At 55.5% G+C, this 24042-nt stretch overlaps 1 protein-coding gene across 1 annotated transcript in view; it reads left to right on the forward strand.

Annotated features, from left to right (window-relative positions):
* Positions 1-7820: 7820 nt before the first annotated feature.
* LOC100117294 (probable nuclear hormone receptor HR38) overlaps positions 7821-24042 on the forward strand; it is a 36301-nt gene continuing 20079 nt past the window's right edge. The window contains exon 1 of the mRNA XM_001601528.6: positions 7821-8638. Coding sequence (XP_001601578.2) covers positions 8618-8638 — 21 coding nt within the window. The 5' untranslated portion in view covers positions 7821-8617. The remainder of the gene's footprint in view (positions 8639-24042) is intronic.

Raw genomic sequence — 24042 nt, forward strand, 5'->3', positions numbered from 1 at the left:
ATTCCGCGCGTACACATACGCGCGCGCGCGCGAGGAGGAATAAAAAACGAGAGCGTCGCCGGCAGCCTCTCATTGGTCGGCCGCACGTGCTCCCGTCCCTTCTCTAGTACAGCGCGCGCGGCCCCGGCTCATTCATATCTCGATGTCCCGCGCGGCGCGCGACGTAAATTCGTGATGCATAATTCATCGCGCCGCGCGCGCGAAACTAGTTCCGTCCTGCGCTGCGGCTGCTGCAGTGATGCGCCGCACGCGACTCGGGAGGGACGCTCGGCGCGTTGTCGCGCCTTTTTCTCGCCGAGACGGCTTACTTCTTGGCGATTTCCGGATCGATGGGGCGATTCGGAGCCGAAAGTGGATCGGAGGGTCCTTGCATGTGCAAAGCAGCGCCCGAGGAAAGAGAGCTGCGCGAAGGAGGGATCAAGTCTGCGGAGACGGCGATCATCCCCTCGGCTGCCGGGGAAATTGATGGCTGGAGCGCCTTTCGCGTGTTTATCCACTTCATTAGGCCACTTGGCCCGGCGCTCGAGTCTGCATGACGCGAAAGTGAGAGCGGGCCGTAAAAATCCGAATCGACGAATGGCCCATTGAGCGAAATAGAGGTGGACCCGATCGCGGCCGGCGCGGCAATAAAATCTGCCTGCAGCGGAGGCTAAGTGGCGCAGTTTCCGCGCAGGGGCTTTAACGAGAGGCGCCGGGGCGCCGCCGATATAAAACTGCGCGCGCGGCCGTAAATAGCGCGACGACGTTGCGGGGGGCTTTCATTCATGGAGCTGAAGAGAGTAGCGAGAGAGTTCGGTCAACTCGGCCGTGCGTAAAGGGAAAAGTCTTTTTCGCGCCGGGCTTTACGACCGGGTCAGGGTTAAAGAGATGGCCGCCCTCGGCTTATCCCCCCACCACGCCGCCCCGTATATACGCTCCGCTTCTTCGCTCCAATTTGCGGAAAGTCCTTTGCTTTCTTCTCCCTCTCCGCTGCCGGCTCGCGGCACGACCCCCTGCGAATTAATTGAGGAGCTGCCGCCGCTGCGTTTCAACGGGGAGGATATTTATGTCGTTCCGGGCCGCAGCGAGAAAGGGCACTTGTTGATCTCGACGCGAGCTGCAGTGCGTGAGCGATGACTCTGGAAACGGTGCAAGTCCGAGAAGGGAAAATAACAGATCGAATCTCGCGCAATCGGCTTTGTTCGAGCGGCCCGCGTTCTCTCGATCGCTTTTTCGCAGCGACGCGACTTCCAACTTTGGAACGTCTTTATCAGCGCGCCGAGCGATAAGCGCGCCTTATCTCCGGCAAGACTCAACAAGATAAGAGCCTCTCGGAATACGCGCTCGCTTCTTTCTACCGCGCGTCGTCGTTCGAGTTCGGCGAGGAAGAAGCAGGCGGCGCATCGTTACGCAAACGTAAACAGCAACCGGCTCTTTATTCCTCCATTTCCTCGCGGCTAATTAATCGAGCAATTGACGCTAGATTTATCGCCGGAATTCCCTTTGGCCAATATTGATTTTATTAGCTGCCGCGGCGATAACGGATTATTGAAATACGATCTCGTCTGCGCTTTGTCCGCGTGTAGGAATCGAGACTCGACGCTCGGTGGGCGAGATAGAGAAGATAAAAAAGGAGCCTCGATCGGACAGCTCCGGATTGACAGAGTGACGGGCGGCACGCGCGGCTGGAAGATCACGACTCGGCCCCCAGGAAACGCCTCTAACTGCGAATTGCCACAAGTGGATTCAAAAGACTCGGGGTAAAGAGGCACTAGTGGCCGCAATGAGCAACCAATGCAGGCGTTGCATAAATCCGAGAAAATCGCTCCTCTCGAATTTCAAATGTCCGCCATCCCCGGCTATAGATATGCGCGGCTGTACAACTATCGATAGAGAGCATAGCGCAGGAGTGTCGGTGTAACGAGATCCCGATCTGCTCGACGGGATAACCGCCGCCGGACCAAAGAGCCAGACGACGACAAATCGGCGGAAGCCTCTCTGCTGCCGGCTGTTATCGAATTCTGCATTCTCCAATCTGCATGTCTTTCGGCCGTTTTCTCACACGGAGCGAGGCGCGCGTCCTTCCCTCGGAAGCGTGTGTCGCGCGTTTCATTGCCAAGGTCCCTGACACTTTGACAGCCGCGGCGACATCGGCTCTATAGGCGTATGCCTCCCACGCGCCCGTCTGTCTGCCGAGTGCCGCCTCGTGTTTGCGTGTCTCCTCGGCTCTCCCGACCGCAAGGTGCACGACTGCAGTCTCGGGACTGTGAGCGTGTATCCACACCTATACGGGCTATCGACGCGCGGGCTGCTTTTTAGCCGTCTAATCGGTAATCCCGATCGGCCGTCGACACCTTATCTCCCGTTTCTCCCGCGCGGCCTTATGCACTTGTCGTCGTCGTGGTATTAGCCGAGGGGTATCGCGTCTCTTTAGCGCAGAAAATTTGTTTCCTCCTCCTTATCGGCGCGGATAATCGATCGTAATCGCTCCTTTGTTTTTTCGCGAAATCGAGAGAGCGAAGTCCAAATTAGAAAAAAGGGACAAGGAAACTCCAAGTTGGCGTGTATAATAATCTGGCATGCATATAGACGGCGGAGAGAGAGAGAGAGAGAGAGAATTGTTTGCGCAGAGAGTCGTGCGCGCAATAAGCAGCAGCGCTACGCCGCTCGGAGCCTCGTATACAGCAGTTGCCTCGCGCGCGCGTGTGTGTACGCGTGTACGTGCGCGAGCACAGCACACTGCCAACTCTTTCTGCGCCTCATTCCTTCTCCCTCCCTCGCCCCTCGCTATTTTTTGCCTCCTCCTCCCGCCCGCTCCTTTATTCCCTCTTTCTCTCTCCCTCGCCCCGGCATCCTCTGTCTTTTTGATCGTCTTCTGCCCCTCTCTCTCTCTCTCTCTTCCTTTCGACGCGGCACATATTTAGAGCCGGACTGCTGGTAGTGGAAGCCGACGCTGCTGGCTTCCTCCTCTCTCGCTCTTTCTCACGCTCTCGCTGCGCTCCTCCGTCTCACTCGCCGCTCGAGAGCCGCTCGATCGAGGACTGGATGCGGCTGCGCCCGCTTTCTTGCCGCCGCTGCAGAGCTCTGACGCGCCGACCGAGCAGCTGCCGCTCGCGAGAAACTCCAACGTCTCTCTCGCAACAAGTTCAAAATATCGCGACGAGCTGCTGCCTGCAAAATTCATCGCTTCTTGCGCGGCGACGTTTTTAGCTCGCTGCGATCTGCGCTTTTTCCGCGCTCCAGCGCCAATCATGCTCGCGCATCCTCGAACAATTTTAGAAGCCAACGACGCTCAATTTTGAAAAACACATATGATCGCTCTGTTTTTTTTTTTTCTGTTTACGTCGGCCCGCGCGGCTTAGCTATACCGACGCACGACGCTCACGCAGGCCGAGAGTCGCGCTCGTATATTCGCCGCTATTTTTGACTGCGCGCGCGCGCTCTCTCTCTCGTGTTTTTCGCCCGTCGCAGCTCGCGCGAAGGCCTCCTGCTCTCTCTCTCTCTCTCTCTCTCTCTCTCTCTCTCTCTCTCGCGAGTTTGCATATACATATCGCCACAATACGCATCTGCCTCTCGGCGCCGCGCGTACACGCGTGCCGTGTATAGCCGTCTCCCTCGGCGCGCAACCTAACCCCAAAGCAGCGCTGCTCCCGGAAAACCTGAGAAAAGCCGAAGACGTCGGGGAAAAAAATAATGGCAGTAAAGTTTGTTTAGCGAGGCGAAGCGACGTCGGTAGTTTTCCGCGCTGGCGCGGCAAAAATCGTTGGCGCGCTCGGCCGGGAGCTTAGGCTGCGCGAGCTGTGGCCCCGGCGCTGGCGCAGGCTGTCGAGCCTGTGGCTCCGCAGCCCGGCGAGAGAGTCGAACGGTGCGCGGCTCTCCGCACGAGCCAACTATACGTTGCCGCTGCCGCGAGGCTCTGCCCATTTATTTTTGAATAGTTTAACGGCTGGATTTTATTTATTATTGCGGCGCCCCGGCTGAAAAGTTTATGGGGATTTTTCTCTCCCTGCTGCGGACGGAGACGATGATTTTTGCGGACAGGCCATGACGCATTGCCCGCGGGCCGGGAGCGCGGATTGATTGGGAGAGATATTTTTTCACCTCGATTCGAGGCCGTTTGAATTTTTTACGCTGGACGCCGGTTTTCGGGGGATGATCGATGACGATCGCCGCCGATTGATATCCCTTTGGAAGCTTCATTCAACGCGCGCTTTGAACCTCGTTCCGGTCATCGATAAAAACAAAGTCGTCGGCGAGCGCTTCTAACTCAGGCTTTTCAAAAAGCGAAAGTCCGCCAATTCCGAAACGCGTTTTCAACAAAAGATTTCGATGAATTTCAGCGTCCTCGAGAGCGCTCTCGCGCGCGCTGAGTCACGTCAATGTAGGTCTGCTGAAACCGCCTGACTACAGGTTCATGCACACAGTGCTTCAACTGGCGATAAAAAAGCTCGCGGTTGATTTTGAATGAAAAATTTCGCGCCGAATTTTACGAAGCGCGACGGCGATCTCCCGGGGATATAAATTTCATTGATCTTCGTCGCTTTTTATTAATAATGCGCCCGGACAATATCGCCGTATCGAGTGCAGCGTACACGTATACGGTTACGTAGCGACTTCTCTGACGAAACAGTTTATCTCGATTTTGCAGTTTATCGCAGAGAGCGGACGCACACACGCCGACGAAACGTTAGGACAATCAATATCGCGCGAACCGAGCTGCAGATTGGTCCGATCGCGTATACTTTGGACACTGCACGGACAAACAAAACTCCCAGTATCTGCAAATTAGATGTCCCGCCTCTGCGGCGTGTATTTTTCAAAAATTCCAGCCGGTTAATTGCCGCGCTAATTTTCCTCGGTTTCTTTCGGCGAAAGAAGCGCTCGCGCGGGAATAGGTCGAAAGAGCGGCAAATGGGACGCGCAGCAGCGCACGGTGGCCGGTAATACGCCGTGTAATTGCTACGTAGTGCATTTGACGCGCTCTCCGCGAAAACGAGAAAAAGAGAGAGGGAGAGAGAGGGAGAGAGAGAGAGAGAGAGATAAAGAGCGGGAAAATGCGGCAGCTCGCGACCGAATCGGATTAAAGCAAATAAATGTTTCCCAAGTCTGGACAAAGCCCGCGAAATTCAGAGGCGAAAAGCGGAGAGAAAGAGTAGAGAGAGGAGGAGGGTCGCGTATTCTGCATCCCTTTGCGCGCAAGTAGCCGCACGGCCACGTGCTCTCCAAGAAAGCCACGTGCTTTCAACCCCACTTTCCATCTTGCGGCCGGCTCCGTGTTGTGCATGCTATAGCTATATACCCGCACGCTAAACTTGGAATCGGTCGCGCGCTCCCCCGATGCGCGATATAACGTATTCCCGCGAACCGGTGTATAGCTGATCGAGTGGCTGCCCCTCTCCCTCTCTATCTCTCTCTCTCTCTCTCTCTCTCTCTCTCTCTCTCTCTCTCTCTCTCTCTCTCTTCGAGCATAAATCCCTTCCCGCGCAGCACACGCCAACTTTCCATCGTTCTCGCTTGAGCCGTGCCGTGCTGTGCGTATATCAGCTGTGCTTTATCGCGACGCGACGCCCGAAGACACGCGTGTTTTTGCTTGTTGCTGCTCTGTTCGGGTTTGATTATTCGGATTATGCTTCGCAACGCGATTATTAAGGAGAGCCAACGTTTATTACCGAATTTTCGCGCCTGAACGAATCGCTGAAAAAAGCCGAGGAATCAAGCTAACCGCGCGTCCCATAGAAGCAGAGGCAGGCATAGAAAATCAAAACAAACGCGGCGATCAATCTCCGAATCAGCTGATCCCATTCAGGTCACAGCGAGCGACGCGCGTGTGTGCGTGTACGCGTTTCCCGGCTGAAAAGAAGCCATCACGGCGGATCGGCTTAATCGCGCGACCTCCGCATCGGGAAACCCGAGCGCCACTGCCGGCTTCCACACCTATATATACGCGAGCGGAGCTACACAGGTATGGATTGCAGCCGGCGGTCACTGCCGCGAATTTTCCGTCTTGGTGCGCGCGCGCGCGCGCGCGCGAGGCGGCCTTGGACTAGAGCGTTGCTCGTAGCCGGGGATCATCGTGCGTCGCGGCTCGTTATGCAAGCGCCAAGTTTACAAAGCTCGCAATTAACTCGCCTTAGCTCTCTTCTCCGCGATCTCGCTCCGTGTTATGCAAATTCCGCGATATAGTGCGCCGCCGCCTTGATTACGCTGTCGTCGCGTCAATGAAAGCGCGACGTGTAAACACACTCAATCATAACGGGCGCGAACACGTGTGTGCACACACGGCTATATGGCCGAGCGCGAAACAAAAACATGAACTTTTTTCGCGCGTACTCTATACTACGCGGTCACGTGCGATTCCCGACCGATCAATGGGCAGCTCGTTTGCTTTGCAAATCCGTCGCTTTGATGATTGGCCAACGCCACGGACTCTTGCTTTCGTCGACTGGAGTATCGCTCGGTGCGCGGCAATTAGTCACAATGGACGGAGGAGCCATGACTCGAAATAAACCTGTCACCTTCACTGCACCTGCGAAGAGCTCGGCAACCGCAGCTCATTAACCGGCCGCAAACGCACTGCTCCGTGTACAGGTCGTCGTCCAGTCCTCATCATGAGCATAAACGATATTGTGTACCCCCGCCTTCTTCCCTTGCGAGAGAAAAGAGGGCGCGTGCCGCCGCCGGCCTCCAGCTGTGAAAATGCGGAAAATCTTGGCCGCGCACCAGTCGGCTCTTTAACGCCCCGCTTACGCCGTGCACACGCAAGTGCGACACACCGACACCGTCATTAAGACTTTACGAGCCTCGAGGAATGATGTACGGGCTCACTCGGCTTGCTGCGTTCATTCAGAAAGCGCTCCTGTATAGCGGCATTGTGCACCCTCGAGGTTTCGCCAATTGCTCGGCTTTTCGTCACGGAGGCGCCGCTGCAGGGTCCCTCTCTTTTTGTTTCGCGGCCGGAGCGATAAAAAAACGCCGAGTATTTATTGGCGCTGTAAACACCTATGAAAAGGGAGCTGCTTTTATTTCGCTTATTACGCGCGCTTACGGCGCGGCGGTGAGTGATTTTTGTTTTTATGGATTTTATACGCGCCGGCGCTGAAAAGGAAACATCTACATAATATCGGCGAGAGCCGTAAAACCCGGAGCGTGCCACTCAAACTCTCGTAAAAGCGAATCGCGCTCGGCGCCGCGCAATCGGAATCAATAAACGCACCGACAAAGTCGCTCATTAATCGCCGATCGCCGTCGTTGCGGGGAAATGCTTTTTCGCGCGCTCAAAAATTCGATCGCCGAAATTCGCAGAACTGTATGCCGAGCGCCGGCGCCTATCCTCAAGCCCGTGTTTACAGGTCAGTTTCATTCATGGAAAGAGTCGCCGAGTGACTTTGCTTTCCGTAAACAGCCATAAATCTCGGCGAGCGCCGGGGGTCATCGGATACTCTAACCCTTATTATTTTGACGCCTGCGCTTGCAAATCCCCCGGCGCCGAGGTGAGGGAAAACAAAGCTCCGAAAAAACGTCCCAACGTCCTCTGAGCGCTGGTGAAAAAAAAAACCGACGAAAATTCCATCCTCTCGCGCTCGGTACATAATACAGCAGCAGCGACGCAGAGTATCGAGCGCCGAGTCGGGGGTTCTCGTTCCTGCGCAGCCGGCTCTGGGTTCCCTCGCGGCTCTCCGGCGCTCCGCTGCACACGCAGGCGAAGCTCGCGCGAGTGTATGGGTAGAGCGCGTGCAGGTGTGGGCCGAGCGCGCTCGAAGAGAGCCGAGCGAGCGAGAGCGCGCTGGCAGCAGCCGAGAGAGAGAGAGAGAGAGAGAGCCTCGCTCCGCTGTTGTCAGAGTCGCGCGCGCAGCTCTCTCAGTATAACGCTCCGCACGGCAGCAGCAGCCAGCCAGCGACGGACGCACGAGTCCTCGAGCAGCCTTTTCTCTCTACCACTCTCTGCATTATTACTCTATTCCACACTACTTACGCACGAACGCTCTTTTCGAGATTCTCTCCTCCCGTATCGAATCTTCTATTCTATTTTTCCGCAATTTTTCCGATGAGACATGAGCAGCCGACGCCGAAGCGCCACTGCCGACGAGCTGCAGGAGCACGTGAACGGAGACTCGCTCTTCCGCTGACTGCTCTCGTGTTTACACGACGGGACAATCGCTGAACCCCCGAGCCGACACGTTCTTCATGTTGGCTCAGCGAGGGAAGCCCAGGAGGAAAAGAAAGGCCGGCTCGCGCGGTATAACCACTGCTTAGCCCGCTCTTACTACTGACCCTCCGCCCGCTATTCGGAGTTGCCCGAAAAGCCCGTTGTTTTTTCTCTCCTTGGTTCGCTTCCGTTCGGTTGATCATCCACCCTGCCGAGTGACAGTTTTGTGCAGAGCTCGTGTGTCTTCGTCGACCACACGCGCACGCACGCACGCACACGCAGCGGCAATCGATCGATCGCAGATTATTGTGCTTCCCCTGTATCGGTAGAAGAGCTGTCGGACTGGACAGTCGGGACTCGATAGAGAGAGAGAGATAGAGAGAGAGAGAGAGAGAGAGCGCAGCAGATCAACGACAACAACAACAACAACATCGTGCATGCCCTCCCGGACAACTCCAAGATGATGTCGTCGTCGGGGCCAGCGGAATAATAATGTGGTGCGACGTTGGACAGGTGAGTTTGCGATTGAGAGTCCATTTGTTATTTTTTTTTCTCTTGTCTCCTCTGATGCATCGCCCGCTCGCGCGGAATATTCCACGGCTGAAGAGCATACGCGACTCGGAATAACCCACTGACTGACTCGGATCCCACGCGAAAGTTGCCCATCGCAATTTCTCGGACCCCTAGGGGGCCCCGAAAAGCCCCCGCGAGAGAGCGCCGAAAAGTTTTTCGGGCGCTCGCCGCATGTGCGTACCGGCATCGTGGCACGTCAGATTTGACGCGTGCTAACCTCGTGTTCGGTAGTTTGAATTCGAAGCGATCCCGCGTTTCCTTGGGGGCCGCCGCGCGCGGGGGGACGGGGGAGCGAGAGCGAGAGAAACCAGCAGCCTCTATATACACGGAGAGAGAGAGAGAGAGAGAGATTGAGAGGGGGGGGGGAAGAGCACCGCGTATACACGCTCGAGAGAGCGAGCTACATAGGTATACAGAAGGGCTTCGGCTGAATGCAGCAGGCAGAGCGAGAGCGCCGGAGAAAAGGACGAACATATCGACCGAGCCTCGATAGAGACGAGGAGATGTGCCCGGCCAGCTGAACGACGAAGAGAGAGAAACTGCATCGGCTATACATAGTCGAGCGGGAGCAGTGGAGAGCTCGACCCTTTCACGCTGGCCGAGGCACCGATCCTCCTGATCCCCCCTAATGAGCTCGACTTTGGTCCCAGCCGATGCGCAAAATTTTCCTCGTCCCGAAAAACCCGCGCTCCGCGATTAATTTTCGAACTTGGCGCGCTTTCGGACCAAAGAAATCCCGCAGTTTTATAACGAGTACGCAGCTGCGCCAGCGCTCGATGTTAAAAATTGAAGCGAGCTACGTACAATATAGCGCGCAGCGTGTAAGGGGCCGCCGACAGAGACAGCCGCGCGCACATACATATAGCTACCGCTATATCGAGCGAGCGAGAGAGAGGCACATATATAGCGCGAGCGCGCGTATAAAGGCCGGCGGGGGGAGGAGGGGATCGGGCGAGCGGCAGCGGCAGCAGTCTCTTCCTTTACTTGGCCAGCCAGACAGAGACGGAGCGAGTCGACCTAACCTAACCCGAGCGAGCGAGCGCGGGTTAGGTTAGGTGGGAATAGATCGCGCTATACAGCGAGCGAGAAAACGCGGAGAGAACAACTGCGGAGTGCGGAGCCCAGGGGCGCGCAGGGGAACATTAGCGCACTGCCGGTGGGAGGGGGGCAGAGAAAGTAGGGGGGACTTTGCCCCGAGCGAGCAAGAGAGACGATATACGTATGTATAGATATAGATATAGCGTGGCAGTCGGGCCGAGTAGATATGTATAGAGGGAGAGGGGAGCAGCGACGCAAGGCAGGGTTATGACCAATCATCAAGGGGACAGCGTAGCTATGGTTACCGGGACGACAACAAGCCGCCGCCGCCGCCGCCGCCGCTGCTAAGGGGCTGTTTTTTAAGACGACACGCAGTTTTTTTGCTAGCTTTCGCACGTTGTGCTTGCGATTTCAAATCCGACTATCGGGATATGGCTTATTTTGCAAATTTCAGGGGGCATTCTCATACGGATTGGGGGGCTTCGAAAAAATTTTGGGGTTAGAATCGATTTCTTCGCGCGCTCTTCGGGGGGACTGATGCAACGCAACGCGACGAAGTCGCTTTTGCAATGTCATTTTACGACGTTACCTTTTTTTACGATTTTATAAATAGGCACGGCTTTAAAAGGCATTCCGTGCTTATTACTTTTTTTGCCTCCACCACTATTCGAATCGAATGCGTCGGGTGACGAAAATAATTGCAACGCCGTGCGCGCGTCGCGCAAAACGCGTATATATACGTGCGCCGATTTCGGGCGCGCAAGAGCAGAAAATTGGCGGCGACGATCTATTTGCGGCGGCTCGGACAAAAATTCGCTTTCTGGAGCGAGCGTATAGGAGCAGAGTAGCGCTGAGCTCAGCGCGAATCTCGTGATCTCGCCTGATTCTATATTACGCGCTACTCGCTCGGCACGGCTCGCGGCGCGCGCTAGGTCATCGGGAACTTCTATCTTTATCCATCAGGAGCGCGCATAGCTCGCGAGGCGCCAAGTGCACGCCGGCCAGTGCCGGCTCCTCGACTCTTCTCATACTCGTGCCCGACAGCAGTTTTTGAAAATGTTTTCCTCATTTTTTAATGAGGCTCCGCGTCGTGTGCGCAGGCCAGATAAAGTTCATTACGTACCGCGTATGACGATCGTAAAGTTACGTATGAAGTCAGAGATAAACGAGGCGTTTTTCGAAATATTCAAACTTCCTCAATAGAGCCAACACTTGCAAAGCAAACGCATCGGCGGTAATCGGCTGCATTTTCGACGAAAAACCCGCGGAATTTCAATTTTTTCCGAGTGTTTTTTGCAGTCGATGATCCTTTTTAAAACGTCCGAATTTCTCCGGCGTTCGAACGCCTCGATAAGCCGATTACGATTCGGTCGACTGTCGAGACGTGCGCGCGCGCGCGCGCGCTGTTATCGCGAAAAAGAGCATAATACGCAAACAGATTTATTGTTTAATCTGTTTGCCCGCATAAGCTCTCGAAAATCTGTGAGCGGAGAAACACGTAAATGAGCGTTTTTTTGGGATTGTTTGTACACAGGTCGTTGCTTTTCTGTGACTTGGTCGAAAGGATAAGAACTTGAACGGGGGGACTCGGAATCGTAAGCGTGCGAATAATATATATGGCATAGAGCGTCACGAGAGTAAACAAACTTTTACCGCGAGAGCCTCGCAGTCAATGAAACAGGCCGCGCAAGAAATTGAGAGACCGTGAACTCGACTAACGACATCCATACGTATATAGCCGCATCAGGCGAGCACGTGCCAATCGCGAGCGCACAATCCCTCGCAAATAGTAAAACGACGTATACGTACACGTAAATACTGTAACGTGCGTGTGCCATTGACCCATCCGCGCACGCGACTAAACGCCTTCCCCCCTCTCCCTTTAATTCGTAATAAACGTCGCTACTGCCGGGCTCGCAAGACGGTCAACTCGACGGCGTGTGCGAACGTATGCAATATACATCCGCACGCTTCGATGTACCGTCAATAGGCCGACGGCCATTCATAAACACGCGGCCATGCGAAAAAAGAGATGGAGAAAGAGCGAGCATGTGTGCGAAACAATATACGACGATTGCCTCGTTACGGAGACGCGGCGGTGTAACAGCCCGCCTCTCTTTCTCTCTCACTCGCTTTTACGCGTCCGCTGATCGTTTCACCTGGTTTGCAGCGGCTTTTTTTTCGGCCGCGCGCGTAACGCGGTTTATGCAGACGGCGTTTTTTCATTCATTCGTTCATTCATGCAGCGTCGTTCCCTTTTTTCACCGCGCGCAGTTTTACGGCGCGGTCAATTAGCCGTCGGACACGGCGTATCGATTGCAGCTCGTTTGGAGGGAAAAAGCGACGGCGCCTATAGAGCGAATCGGAAAAAAGAACGACACCTGACGCGGGCTCGGGCAAGAGCACGTGGCGGCGGAGAGGCATTGTTTTGTTTAGGATTTAAAAGCCCATCGAGCGTGCATAGCCGCGAGCCAGCCGCGCGAACGAGGCGAAGAGGAGGATGGAGGCAGTGCGCGCTTCTTGCCATTCCGGAGCCGCGCTTCTCGCGGGATTACGCGCGCGGCGTCGAGAGAAATAAAAACGAAAGCTCGATTAAAAATTCAACGGCCCGGTGCCTCCCTTCGAAAAAAGAGGAGAGAGGAGAGTCGCCCGCGCTGCAGAATCCCGTGGTTGCCCCTCGCGGCGATAAAAAATCGTCGGCAACAGTACCTTCCTCTCTCTCTCTCTCTGCTCGAGCCCGGCTGTCTCCGTTGCCGGCCCTAACGGTACATAAAACGCTCGGCGGCTGAGCTCTCGCGGAACCGTTAGAGCCGTGCGCGTCGGTGGCTTAGAGACTCGTGCGTGCGCCTGCTTACGGCCGCGTGGGCTCCAGTGAATTTATATCCACTCTCTGTTTGGAAGAAGGGCGGCCTCCGATTTTGCGGTAGGTAATGACCGCGGGACGATTGTCACGCCTCTCGGCTTTCAATGCCGAATCCGATACCCTGCAGAAGGAGCAACCTGCTGCAGCTCCCGTAAACGGCTTTTTCCCTTTTTACCGGCGCGCCGAGCGAGCGGACACAATGTACCTGTACTGGGAGAGCTGGCGCGTGCCGCGAATTAGGGCCGCCGACTCCGGAATATTGAGAGGATAATCACTTTAACTGCATCAATTATGGAGCGGCCGGCGAGGTCGTTGAGGGTGGGGGGGGGGGGAGCCTTTAATCTCTCTGTTTACCGGCACCGAGCATAGGGAGAGAGCAAAAAGCCCGAGCTCGTTTTTCCCGATCCGCGCTAATTGACTGCGCGTCTTTACGAGCGTTGGATAATTTTGGTATACACATGACGGGGAGCGAGCGATCGGCCGCGCATTCGCTTGCGTTCTACGCGTCTACGTGATGCCATTTTAATTCCGCAAACGAGCTGCGGTGCGACCGCAATTTTCGCGCCGATGAGCCGCCTTCGATGATCTCGCGCACTTTTCTCCTGCCAGCAGCCTCGCTGGAGGTAATGAAGGTGAGCGAGTATAATGGTTACCTGGCGGCGCGTGCCTCGTCGCCGTTGCGGTCGGGTCCGCGCGAGTGAGAGAGACACCCGAGCGTCAGCCCCCGGAAAACAGGTGCCATTCACTCTCTGGCGCCGACTCGGCTGGCGAGAGAGACGTCATGCGCGCGTTCTCGTAGTGGTAGTAGTACAAAGAAGACGGCGTCGACGCTGCAGCAGCTTTGGCCGACATTCGATCCGCTCTCGTTTTCTCTCATTACACCTTAACCCCCGGCGACTCGTGCATCCCGGACCGTCCTCGCGAGTCCGACTTTCGATTTTGCAATTTGCGCCGGTTATTAAGAAGTCAATCGCCGCACATGCACGCGTGCATTAGAGCTCGTTGTTTGGTCGTCGACTCGCGGCTCGGAGCCGTGAGCGCCGTCACGTATTGCGCACCGAGCGACCAAGAGTTTTCGCGTCTCTCGAACGTACGCGCGCACTTGCTCCCGCACGCGAGAGGCAACAGCTGATGCGGCTGTAAACGTCGCATGCGAAACTCCCTTCGCCATCGATTTTCCTCGGCTGCTGCTGCTGCATTGTTTAGGCGACACATGCCGCTGGGTAAACGTCCGTCCCGGATCATTTGACCGTGAAAAGTCGCCGCTGCCGCCGATCGATGGATATTGGAAATATCGCGCTCGTGTGTGCACTGTGCAGTCCCGGCCTCTTTTCTTTGCGAGCGCGCGCTGCGGGCAATTTCGACGACGAGCCGTGAATGACTGGCTATGAATACGCCGCAGTGTATACACCAGACACCTGCATCATAATGCATTGTCGTAGGTTGGAGGCTCTTCCCCGCTCAGCTCCTCGTGAGCGTCGTGATTGAGTCGTTACGAGTCCAGTGCCGCCTACCGTCAGCTGAGCGCCGTAAACCCCGAATCCGTGCGACAAACAAACTTACGCATCGAGAGCCGGGACTTTTAAAGGCCGGCGGCAGCCAGCGAATTCTAATCTCGAGGGTCCACGCGGTCGACTGCTCGCGCTCGAGTACACAGCGCACACTCCTCCCTCGTGAATGAAGCCCATTTGTGTATGAACTCGACAACAGGTGACACACACACGCGCGCGCGAGCGAGCGTCTTGCGAGCTAGAACAAACAGGCGGCTGTTCGCGGCGGAGGAAAGGATTGTTGATCTTCGCGTGTTTAAGATCAACGGCTCCGTATTGACCCTGCAAATATCGAGCTCCCCATCGAGAGGGATGTACGGCAGCTTCTGCGTGTTTGCACAAGGTGTCGGAGATTACGAGCGATTTTTCACGAGCGGCTCTTGATTTATGACTCGGCGCGCGCGAGCAGCCACGTGGACCTGCCTCTCCGATGCACAATACGCCCGTCCTCTTTTCATTCAGCTCCCTCTCAGCCGATGTGTGCGCTGCACATATCTATATATCCATCAATCGCCGCACGCGCTCCCCTTATCGCGAGCGAGAGAGAGATAGAGAGAGAGAGAGAGAGAGAGAGAGAGAGAGAGAGCTCCGCACGTGGAGAGTCTCTCCGGCCGATGCACACATGCGCGAAAAAAGAGCCACCGCCGGCGCGGCGCCCTTCATCCCCACCCCCGCGCTTTCTTACGCCCGCGAAGAAGAAGAAGAAGAAGAAGAAGAAGAAGCAGAAGAAGCGGAGAAACGATCACGTGCCGCGCATAACTTAGATTCCCACTGCTTTCGGCGGCACGTGCTGCCGCTGCTCTCTGTGCCTGTGTGTGCGTGTGTGTGTCGGTGTGTAATGTGTATCTAGATCCGCGAGAGAGGCTCAGTGTAGGAGCAGTCGCGTGCCCGGCCCGGTGTACACCTTCTTCCCCTAATTCGTCTAAACGGCGCGGCGAATCGATCGGGCGCAGTTCGTAAGCATACACAGCCGAGGAAAAAGTCGCATGAATGAAAAACACATCCTCGAACTTTCCGGTCCCCCGCGCGGCGCGCTTTAAGAATTCGCTTCACGCTCGAGCTGCGCCGAGAGCGTAGAAAGAGAGGCAGCAACCTGCACTCCGCTCTCTCTCCCGCTCTCGGGCCATTATACGGTCAGAGAGGGAACGGGGGCGACGAGACAGATAGTAAACACGGCGGGAATGTGTCGCGCGCGCCTTCGTGCGCGCACACACACACACACACACGTACCGTACATCTCCGCGTGACAAACTGATCGCCACGTGCTTCGCAGGCCTTCCCCTACTCGCCTGCACCCGCGGATCCGCGCTGCAGCTCCTTCTCTCTCTCTCTCTCTCTCTCTCTCGCTCTTTCTGCCCCGTGTTTATGTACGCCGACAGGTGGATGCCACTGCAGCGGGCTTTTCTCCAGTTGCCTCTATAGATCAGCCGTAATCACTACGATTATGGAGCGACGCCTATACATGCGATCGCCGGCGGGGTTGTTGCGCCAATAAAAGAAAAGCCCGCGTTTACTTTCGTTATTTATGACTGCCCGCCACTCGACACGCTCGTCGTTATTCCCCTTTTAAAAATCGTTGCGCGCGTACGTTACTATTTCCGCCGGCGCGCGAATCCATTCATAGAGAGTCGCGGCCCTGTAAAAAATAATAACGATCAATTTAACGTTCGTCGGGGCTCATCGATTATCAATGGAACATTACTTTGAAAACAAACGCGAGCAGTGCGTAACGCGTTCGTTGGACTGCGCTTTTATCGCCGGTGATTACGAACGACAGGTTGTCGCGCGCGCGCGCGCGCGTGTTTGTCTTTACGATTACGCGCGCGTTACCGCGACTGAGGAGCTCTCGTGCGCAGGAAAGAACGAACGAGCTAAAATAGCTGTGTTTACGTCCTATCGGATATTACTCCTACACGCCGGCGGTGAATAATTAACAGCGTCATCGATTATCCATGAAGAGCCGACGCGAAATTTCTCCGCAACTCTCCTCCATGTTTTATCGATCGAGTAATTAGCCGCTGCGCGAGCGAAGAGATTCATTGAAATATCGAGCCCTCGGTAGCAATGAACTTTCGAGCGAAAATTCGGAATTTTACAAAAAGCCCGCATAATAGAACGTCCCTGGAACACGCAGGCTCTCGCGCGCGCGCGCGCGCACACACATACGCACAGAAGCGCTGCGGCACTTTCTACGCGCGCACACACGCTCCGGGCTCTCCACATGCCAACGTGGGATTTCTCAAGCCAGCTCTCTCACAACCACACAGCTATGCGATAACGAACTCTCCACGTGCGGAGCTTCGACGCGCCGGGCACAGATGGCGCCAGGCTCTGGCGCAGCTATCGCCGATCCCCCCTCTCGCGTCCCCCTCCGGAAATTCCTCGCTCGCCAGTTGTACGTGCTTTCGACGCACACACGCACACACGCACACATACGCGCGCACGTCTATAGCCGTAGAGTGAGTTAGAGATAAACTCGTCTCTCTGGTTGTGTAGCTCCGCTGCTGCTGCTGCTGCTATAGCTAGTTTCTCTCTCGCACTCCCACGCCCTCTCTCTCTCTCGCTCGCTCGCTTGTATTTCTGCGCTCATAACGAAGCGCCTTTTTTCTCTCCTTTCCGATCTCTCGAGCTGCTGCGCGGCTCTCTATGCATCCGTAGCGGGGAAAATATCGCGAAAATTTCGCAGCTCAGTTTCTCGGGCTTGAAGAAATAATTGATCGGATTTGCCCGACTGTTCGCTGGCCGAGCTTCGTCTCCAGCCTTTTTTTAGGCGAGAAAACCGTTTTGAGCGATGAGGCTTTCTGCATGTAGAGAAAGAAACGGGCGGCGAGTGTGGCTATTTTTTCAAAAGTTTCGCCCTCGGAAATCGAGAGTGTACAATCTCTTGCGAAACCTTTTATATAAGTCATATAAGGCCATTTCTCTGCATTACACGCACACTTCCATTACGGCGTAAATTGACTTTGGTTTTTCTGGCTTTTCCACCTCCGAGCATCCAACCCTCGAAAAACCGCATTCTTAATAAATCTCAATTCGAGCAACGTCCTCTCCTCGATCCCACGCCTCGCTGTATACGATGATAAAATGATACATACAGCACGGCAGAAAAACTCGGACGTTTTCAGTGAGCGATTCAAAAAGCGTGCCCGCAATTTCGCGGAGCTTTCGGTCCGGCGAAGAAAGAGATGGAAATTACGCAATGACGGCGGCGCACTGACGTAGGGGACTCGCGATTTCTGTCGATGCGCGAGCGCCGGTTATGCGTTTGATTCGCGCGCGCGCGGACAATGCCGGACCTTGTGCGGTTGTAATAAGTCGGAATTTCGGGGCTCGTCGTTATGTCACAACCCGAGAATTCGTTCCATCCAGCGGCGCTTTTCCGTTGATTTGTTTTACTCCTTGCGCAATGCAATTTTCCAGGTTATATAAATTTCCCACGTCGCTCGCTACATTACGAGGTGTCACATTTATTTCGATAATGTAACGGGGTAACCAGGATCTCCCAAAGGATAATCAATCGTCTCGCCCGGGCATTATACATGCCGAGGAATCGCGTCCCGCAGCATGTACGGCCGCTAACCACCCACGAGCCAACACCTCCATGTACACGTCGCTCTGTGCGAGCACAGCCATACAACTCCAGCTACACGCTGTACTCGTCCGAGCTTACGTAACGCAACTCTCGCGCTAGCAGACGTCGTGTGCTGCGGGCTTTTTGCTCGCCGCCGCCGCGATACGACGCGGCAAAAAAGCGCCGGAGATCCGCGAGGCTAAGCGCGATCCTTGCTCCGATTCGTTATGCGGACTTGGCGCTTTAGCGCTTACAACGCGCTACGCGGCTGATTTTTTTCTTCTCGAAGTTTGACTTTTTAGCCGGGATGAGTCAGTTTGCTCAACCTTGGGAATTATTGAAAGATTTGCGAAATTACCAATGGACGCGCGTTTCGACCTCAGTCTGATGTATATTATATGAAATTAATCGTCGAGCGCCGACGCGGGTTTTCCTTTGAACGATATGCGGTGATTGCGATGAATATGCAATGCGAAGTATGAGCGCTCGGAACGCAATCGACCGAAGCTCCGTATTTGCTGTCAAGCATTTGTGCACCCAACGATTAGGAGCAGGCCACCTGTACGAATTCTGCAGTGAGCTTTGGAGAACGAAAGCCGTCGCTTTTTCTCGCTCGACGCGCGAGCGTACGTACGGTACGTACAGGTATAATATACCGGCACACAGTCGCGCACGTATCCCCGATAAAGTAGCTCGACAAACGCGCGCGACCATAATACACTCCGAGAGAGAGAGAGAGAGAGAGAGAAAGAGAGACGCAGGTGCGTTAGCTTCCTCCGCTCGTATACAAAAAGCGACTCTCCGCTGTCAGTGTTGCCCGCTCTCGCATACATGTCCGCGCAAAAATCAATGATTATAACATATAGAAAAGCTCCCCCGCCCGTCGGCGCGTGTACACCGTTATGAAACTCGCCGGCCCAGCATCCAATCTAGCTCCGGACGCTAATTAAAAAAAATCGCGAGAAAGGCTGGAGGCACAAAGCCGGCGCATTATGTAACTAACAGACTATAACCTATAAAAAAAGGGGGGTGTGCTCTATATTTCCCGCGAGCAGGAAGTCAGTGTCCTTTTAGCGCGACGAAGACGGAGCTACGCGGCGAGCGCGGCGAGAGCTCCCTCTCTCGTGGGGTGGTCGAAGCGCCGAGCCCCCCCGACCCCCCTAGGGGGTGGCTTCTCGGGGGCGTTGGTGGGGGTCTAATGTGGGACATTGGCGCCGCGACGGCGGCAGCGCGAACCCCCGGCCACGTGCGCCCGCTATCGACTCGCCTCCGCACCCCCTCTGCGTGCGCGGGTGCGCGGCCCCCTGCCTGCCCCCCGTCTATTCCATTTTCTCCCCCACGGCAAGTGTACTCCGTCTGCTGTATAGCGTTCCTGCTGCCGTGTGTGCCCGTGTACGTGTATTTTTGTAGACGAACGCGGGCGGGGGCGAGGGAGCAGGGAAAAAAAGGAGCGTCGCGCGGATTCGATGGAAAAAAATGCCGTGTTTTCAGCGACGGAGAACGAGTATACGGACTTGTTTATATTATTGTCATGATCCGTGAATGGAGCCCACAGCGGGAAAAGAGGGAAAGAAGCGGAAGCGTTTCAGTGGCTTTGCTCCCCGTCCCTCTGCACACTCTCCTCTCTCTTCTTAATTGCCGCGCATAATAGAGCTCGAGACTGCAGTCTCTTTCTCTGAACGGTGTAAGCTGCGTGTAGCTATTGTACCTGCACGCGCCGGCGGGGAACTCTCTCTCTCTCTCTCTCTCCCTCGCTGATTAATCGTACTCGATTCGCGCAAACAGTCGATTATTACTGATAAGCTGACTGTCCACACGAACGGATTCACGCGTTTTATTGCGCGCGAGATATCCTCGCTTTGCGAGCGTAAACAAACCGCTGTAATATTTGCATTAGGAGCCCATTGAGATTCGATAACCCGCCGGATCTCGTAAAAGTTACAATTTTTCAAAACCCGGGACTCATGTACAATACGACTGTGCGACAGCAGCTACGCTCATTTTTCGCCGTCGCGCCGTTTCGATCGCGCACGTGGAGCCGGGCGAGCTTTTTTCGCTTTATCCTCGCACTCGATCGAATCTCAGACTCGTAATTCGCAAAGGAATTTGCACGCACAAAGCCGGGCCGCTGAAATTTGATTAAAAGTTCAAAAAAAAAAAAAAAAAAAAAAGGGAGCGAAAGTCGCCGCGCGGATCCCTGACACTAGACTTGGAAAAGTCCACAGGAGGAGGGAAAAGAGCGAAAAGTCGATGGCGAGCCTAAAAAAGCAAAAGCGAAAAGCCGATAGCTGCGCGAGGGAGAACAAAAGCAGCGGCATGAATAAAGCATGCATAATATCGCTGGAAAGCGGATTTTACCGTCCCTCTCGCGTAATTAAATATGCCGGCAGGTAGTCAAATATAGAAGCGAATCGATGATTAGCGCGGCGGGCCGATCGATGCGCCGTGTACGCGGAGCGGCGGCAGCAGCGGTGCAGGATCTCTCTCGGCCGCGCTCTCGCTCGCTCTCGCCGGGTCCAGAATAAGGACGACGGGAGAGAGATACAGCTCGTCCTCGCCGGCAGGACTATCGATCCTCGAGCGCGCGCGCACGAATATTTAAACGCGCTCGCTCTATTTTTCGCCCCTCCTCGTCGTCCTTCTTTTTTCTCCCCGTTCTTCCCGCTCTCTCTCTCTCTCTCACTCTCGAAGTTTCGTTTTCCTTTTGGGTTATGCGCGTTTTTTCCTTCGCAGCCGACTTTTCGCTAATGTGATTGGCTTTTTTCGCTGGATTTGGAGAAACGCGGCTCGATTTTGCTGTCGCTTCTTCAGCTGCGCGCGTGTTTCCCTCCAATTCGGCGCGTTAATTCGCCTCTCTCTCTCGTTTTTCGCTTTTTTTTCTCGCGAAATCCCCTTCGAAGCCGGCTTGATAAGCGCCTGGCAGTGACACAGTTAATTTTCGCTCGGCAAATATTTAATGAACCTGCTAAACTCTCCCATCGGCGCGGCGGCCGGGAGGGAGTAAATTCCGAAAATCAAACTGGCATCGGGCGCAAATTCGAAGCCGCAGTAGCGGTCGCTCGCTCGCGAAAAATTCAAACTCTGCGCGGCGGAGCAGCCGACTGGCGGATAAGAGCGCGAAGAAAAGCGCGATATGCGGAATTCCCGAAAACGCGCGTCGCGCCAACAACTCGCACGCGTGCACACTCAGCGCGCCATATGGATATTCCGGTCTCGCTCTCTCTCTCGCGCGCGCGCGCGCGGAATACTTGCCGGAGCGAGCGAGAGGGACGAAGAGAGAGAGAGAGAGAGAAGAGAGGACATCCTTCGAAACCAGTTTCGCAGCTATACGCGTGGTTCTCTTTTTACCGCCGCGCGGAGAAGCAAAAGCGGAGCCGAAGAGGCTGAGCAGCGTGTACAACCATCGATACGAGATGCAACGCGCGCGTTTCCCGCCGAAATCAAGGGGGCGACGGAGCTGCGGTCGAAAAATAAATCGATTACGCTCGATAGAGGAGCCGGGACGATAAATATTGGTCGCGCACTCCGCGCGCAGGCCGTCCGTCGCCGAATCGCAATCGTATATTACGTATAATATAAAAGAGACAGCGCGCGAGCACCTGCGCAAGTGTATACACACGGGCAAGTGTATACGCGGCTCCCGCTCTCGCGCTCGCGGTATCTTAGCAGTACGCTCGTGCGCTTGTTTTTGCCTCGTTCCTCGTTCTTTGAATGTCGTCGCCGCCGCGAGCGAGAGATAAGCCGTATCGCGGGCAAAGAGTCGGCAAAACACGTACGCGACGTACGGCTCTGCGGCTGCGGCTGCTGCTGCTGCTGCCTTGTCGTCGAGCATTGTGCGTTTCTCCGACTCGCCTCCGAAGCGATTTCTTTTTCTACTCATTTTTCTCCTCGCTAGTGCCGCCCGCACGCGCCGGCGAGCCAGCTCCGATTCATGTAAACAAACACACGCCGGGAGCTCGCACGGCGCTTAATTGCCGATTACCGAGCTGCAGCTGCAATAGCTCATCCGGCCCACGCGCTCTATCAGGCACGGCTCTCTCCGACGGGATCCTTTTTTTCGTACGAGCGAAAATAGAGCGACCATCAGCTACTTTTCGCTTCTCGGAGGAAATTGGCTGGTTACGGTAAATTTCAAGCTCGCGAGAAGGCCCGCCCTGCTTTCCAGCGCAGAGGAGAAAACGAAGCCTCGACAGCTCTGGCGCAGCGAACTCCCGCAGCCGGCCTCAACGGAAAATCTATACGCGAGCGCGCGGGGAAGTCCCGGCGAGTGCGCCAGCACTGGCTCTCGCGCGCGCATGCACGGGAGCGACGGCGACAGCTATAGCGCCGCTGCGCAGATAGCCAGGAAGCCCCCGTTAGAGAATACGCGCGCCTCGAGTCGCTCCGAATCTTCGGAGCATCGATTTTTCGCGCTCAAAAAAATGCAAAAATCCCGGCGATCGGAGATCGCGAGAGACCCGTCCGGGGCGTTATCGCGCCGCGCAGAGAACGCGAGGAAAAACAAGAAGAAAAGCCAGCGCGGCTCTCCTCCCTTTCCCTCGGGCCGCCAGGCAGCGACTAAAAATCTCGCTTACGCGCGCGTACGTATTTTCCCTTACAGACGCGAGCGCGCTTTTCCCCGATGCGCGTGCTATACACGTACACACACGCGGGCGCGCACGTACATAAGCGAGAGCACTCGCTGCTTGGATTAATCTCCCAGCCAGCGCAGAGCGAGACTCGAAGTAGAGAGAGAGAGAGAGAGAGAGAGAGAGAGAGAGAGAGAGAGAGAGAGAGAGAGAGAGAGAGAGCGAGCACTCTCTGTGCCGGCAGAAAATGAATCATTCTGTACGCGCTGCGGAGCGAGAGAGAGAGAGAGAGAGACGGTGAGAGCGAGAGAAGACACACAAGTGGGAGGAGGTGGCGGCGGTGGGGAGCGCATTACTAGCGCATGGGGCGTTGCCATGGCAACCCCTACCCGTTCCACCCCTGACACGCTCGCGGTACGTACGCCGCCGCTATATAGCTACGTATGGATCCGCGCTCGTATATAGAGGTATAGAGCGAGTGCGCGATAAAACGAGAGAAATAAGGAAAAAGGGGCCGCCGGGAGAGAAAGAGGACGAGGAGGCAAAGGAGAAGCGAAGAGAAATCAGGGTGGGACGAGGCGAAGAAAAACAGAGATAGAGAGCGAGAGAGCGAGCGAGAGGGATGAAAAAGACCAATGCCAAAGGCGTGTGCGCCAGCGGGGCCGGCAGTGCAATCAACCCGCTCCCGCTCCCGCCGCCTCCCCCACCAGCGGCCCGTGACGTTATACCGCTCTGACGTCGGGGGTAGTTTCGACCCCCTCGCTCTCCCGCCGCTCACACGTACGCACCCACACCCAGCCGCGGGGGGACGAGTCTCGCGCTCTCTCGTGCGGCAGAGACGACGATGAGCTCGGCGAGATACGCGCGTTTATATACGTACATAGGTATATACGAAGGGGGTACGAGCGCCGGAGCGAAATTACGGAAGATTTGGATGCCGCCCGGCGAACGCAACGACGACCGACTCTCCGTCGGTATAGCAGAGTCGCTCTTCTTGTGCGTTGTTTTTCTCTGCTGGGAATGTACGTCCACGCTGTTGTTTATCTATAAAAATTTCATTTTCCCGCGATGAAAATCACCCTATACCTCGGCGCTCGAGGAGAACCGAGCGCTGTAGGCCGCCGCGACGGCGACGGCGAAGAGGAGACGACCGGCATCCGCGCGCGAGCGCACGAGAGAAAAACGAGCAACAGAGAAAGAGCGAGAGAGACGGAGCCCCGCGCACATATGCAACCGCCCGTGCGTGTGTATCCCGCACCACTACTCGGAGAGCTCGGGAGAGAGAGAGAGAGAGAGAGAGAGAGAGAGAGAGAGAGAGAGAGAGAGAGAGAGAGAGAGAGAGAGAGAGAGCGAGGCAGCTGTGTGTGCGACGCAGTTGCTCTATTCTGCGCCGCTGGAACCAGTTTTCCTCCACGCGACGACTGCCGAGGACACACGCCGGCTGGAGAACGAGGATAAAAGGAAGGAGCAATAAAGCCGTGGAAATAAAATAATATGTTAAATAAATTAGGCGGCATAGGATCAAGTCGAATATTGCGAGCGGGCATTGTACTATCGGCCGATAAGCCGGCTCGTCAGATAATGTTTATGACACACGCGTGAAATATTGCTCTTTATCAATAACCAGCATTACATCGGGCTCGCTGAATATTTTATTTCATTTCATTTTCGAATCGGTTAAAATAATGCCCTCTCCGGACTCTCCCCCCCCCCCCCCCCGCCCGTCGGGTTGCGAAACCGTCGAAAAAAATTCG

This window comes from Nasonia vitripennis, chromosome 2 (genome assembly GCF_009193385.2).
Source record: "Nasonia vitripennis strain AsymCx chromosome 2, Nvit_psr_1.1, whole genome shotgun sequence".
Taxonomy (NCBI): domain Eukaryota; kingdom Metazoa; phylum Arthropoda; class Insecta; order Hymenoptera; family Pteromalidae; genus Nasonia; species Nasonia vitripennis.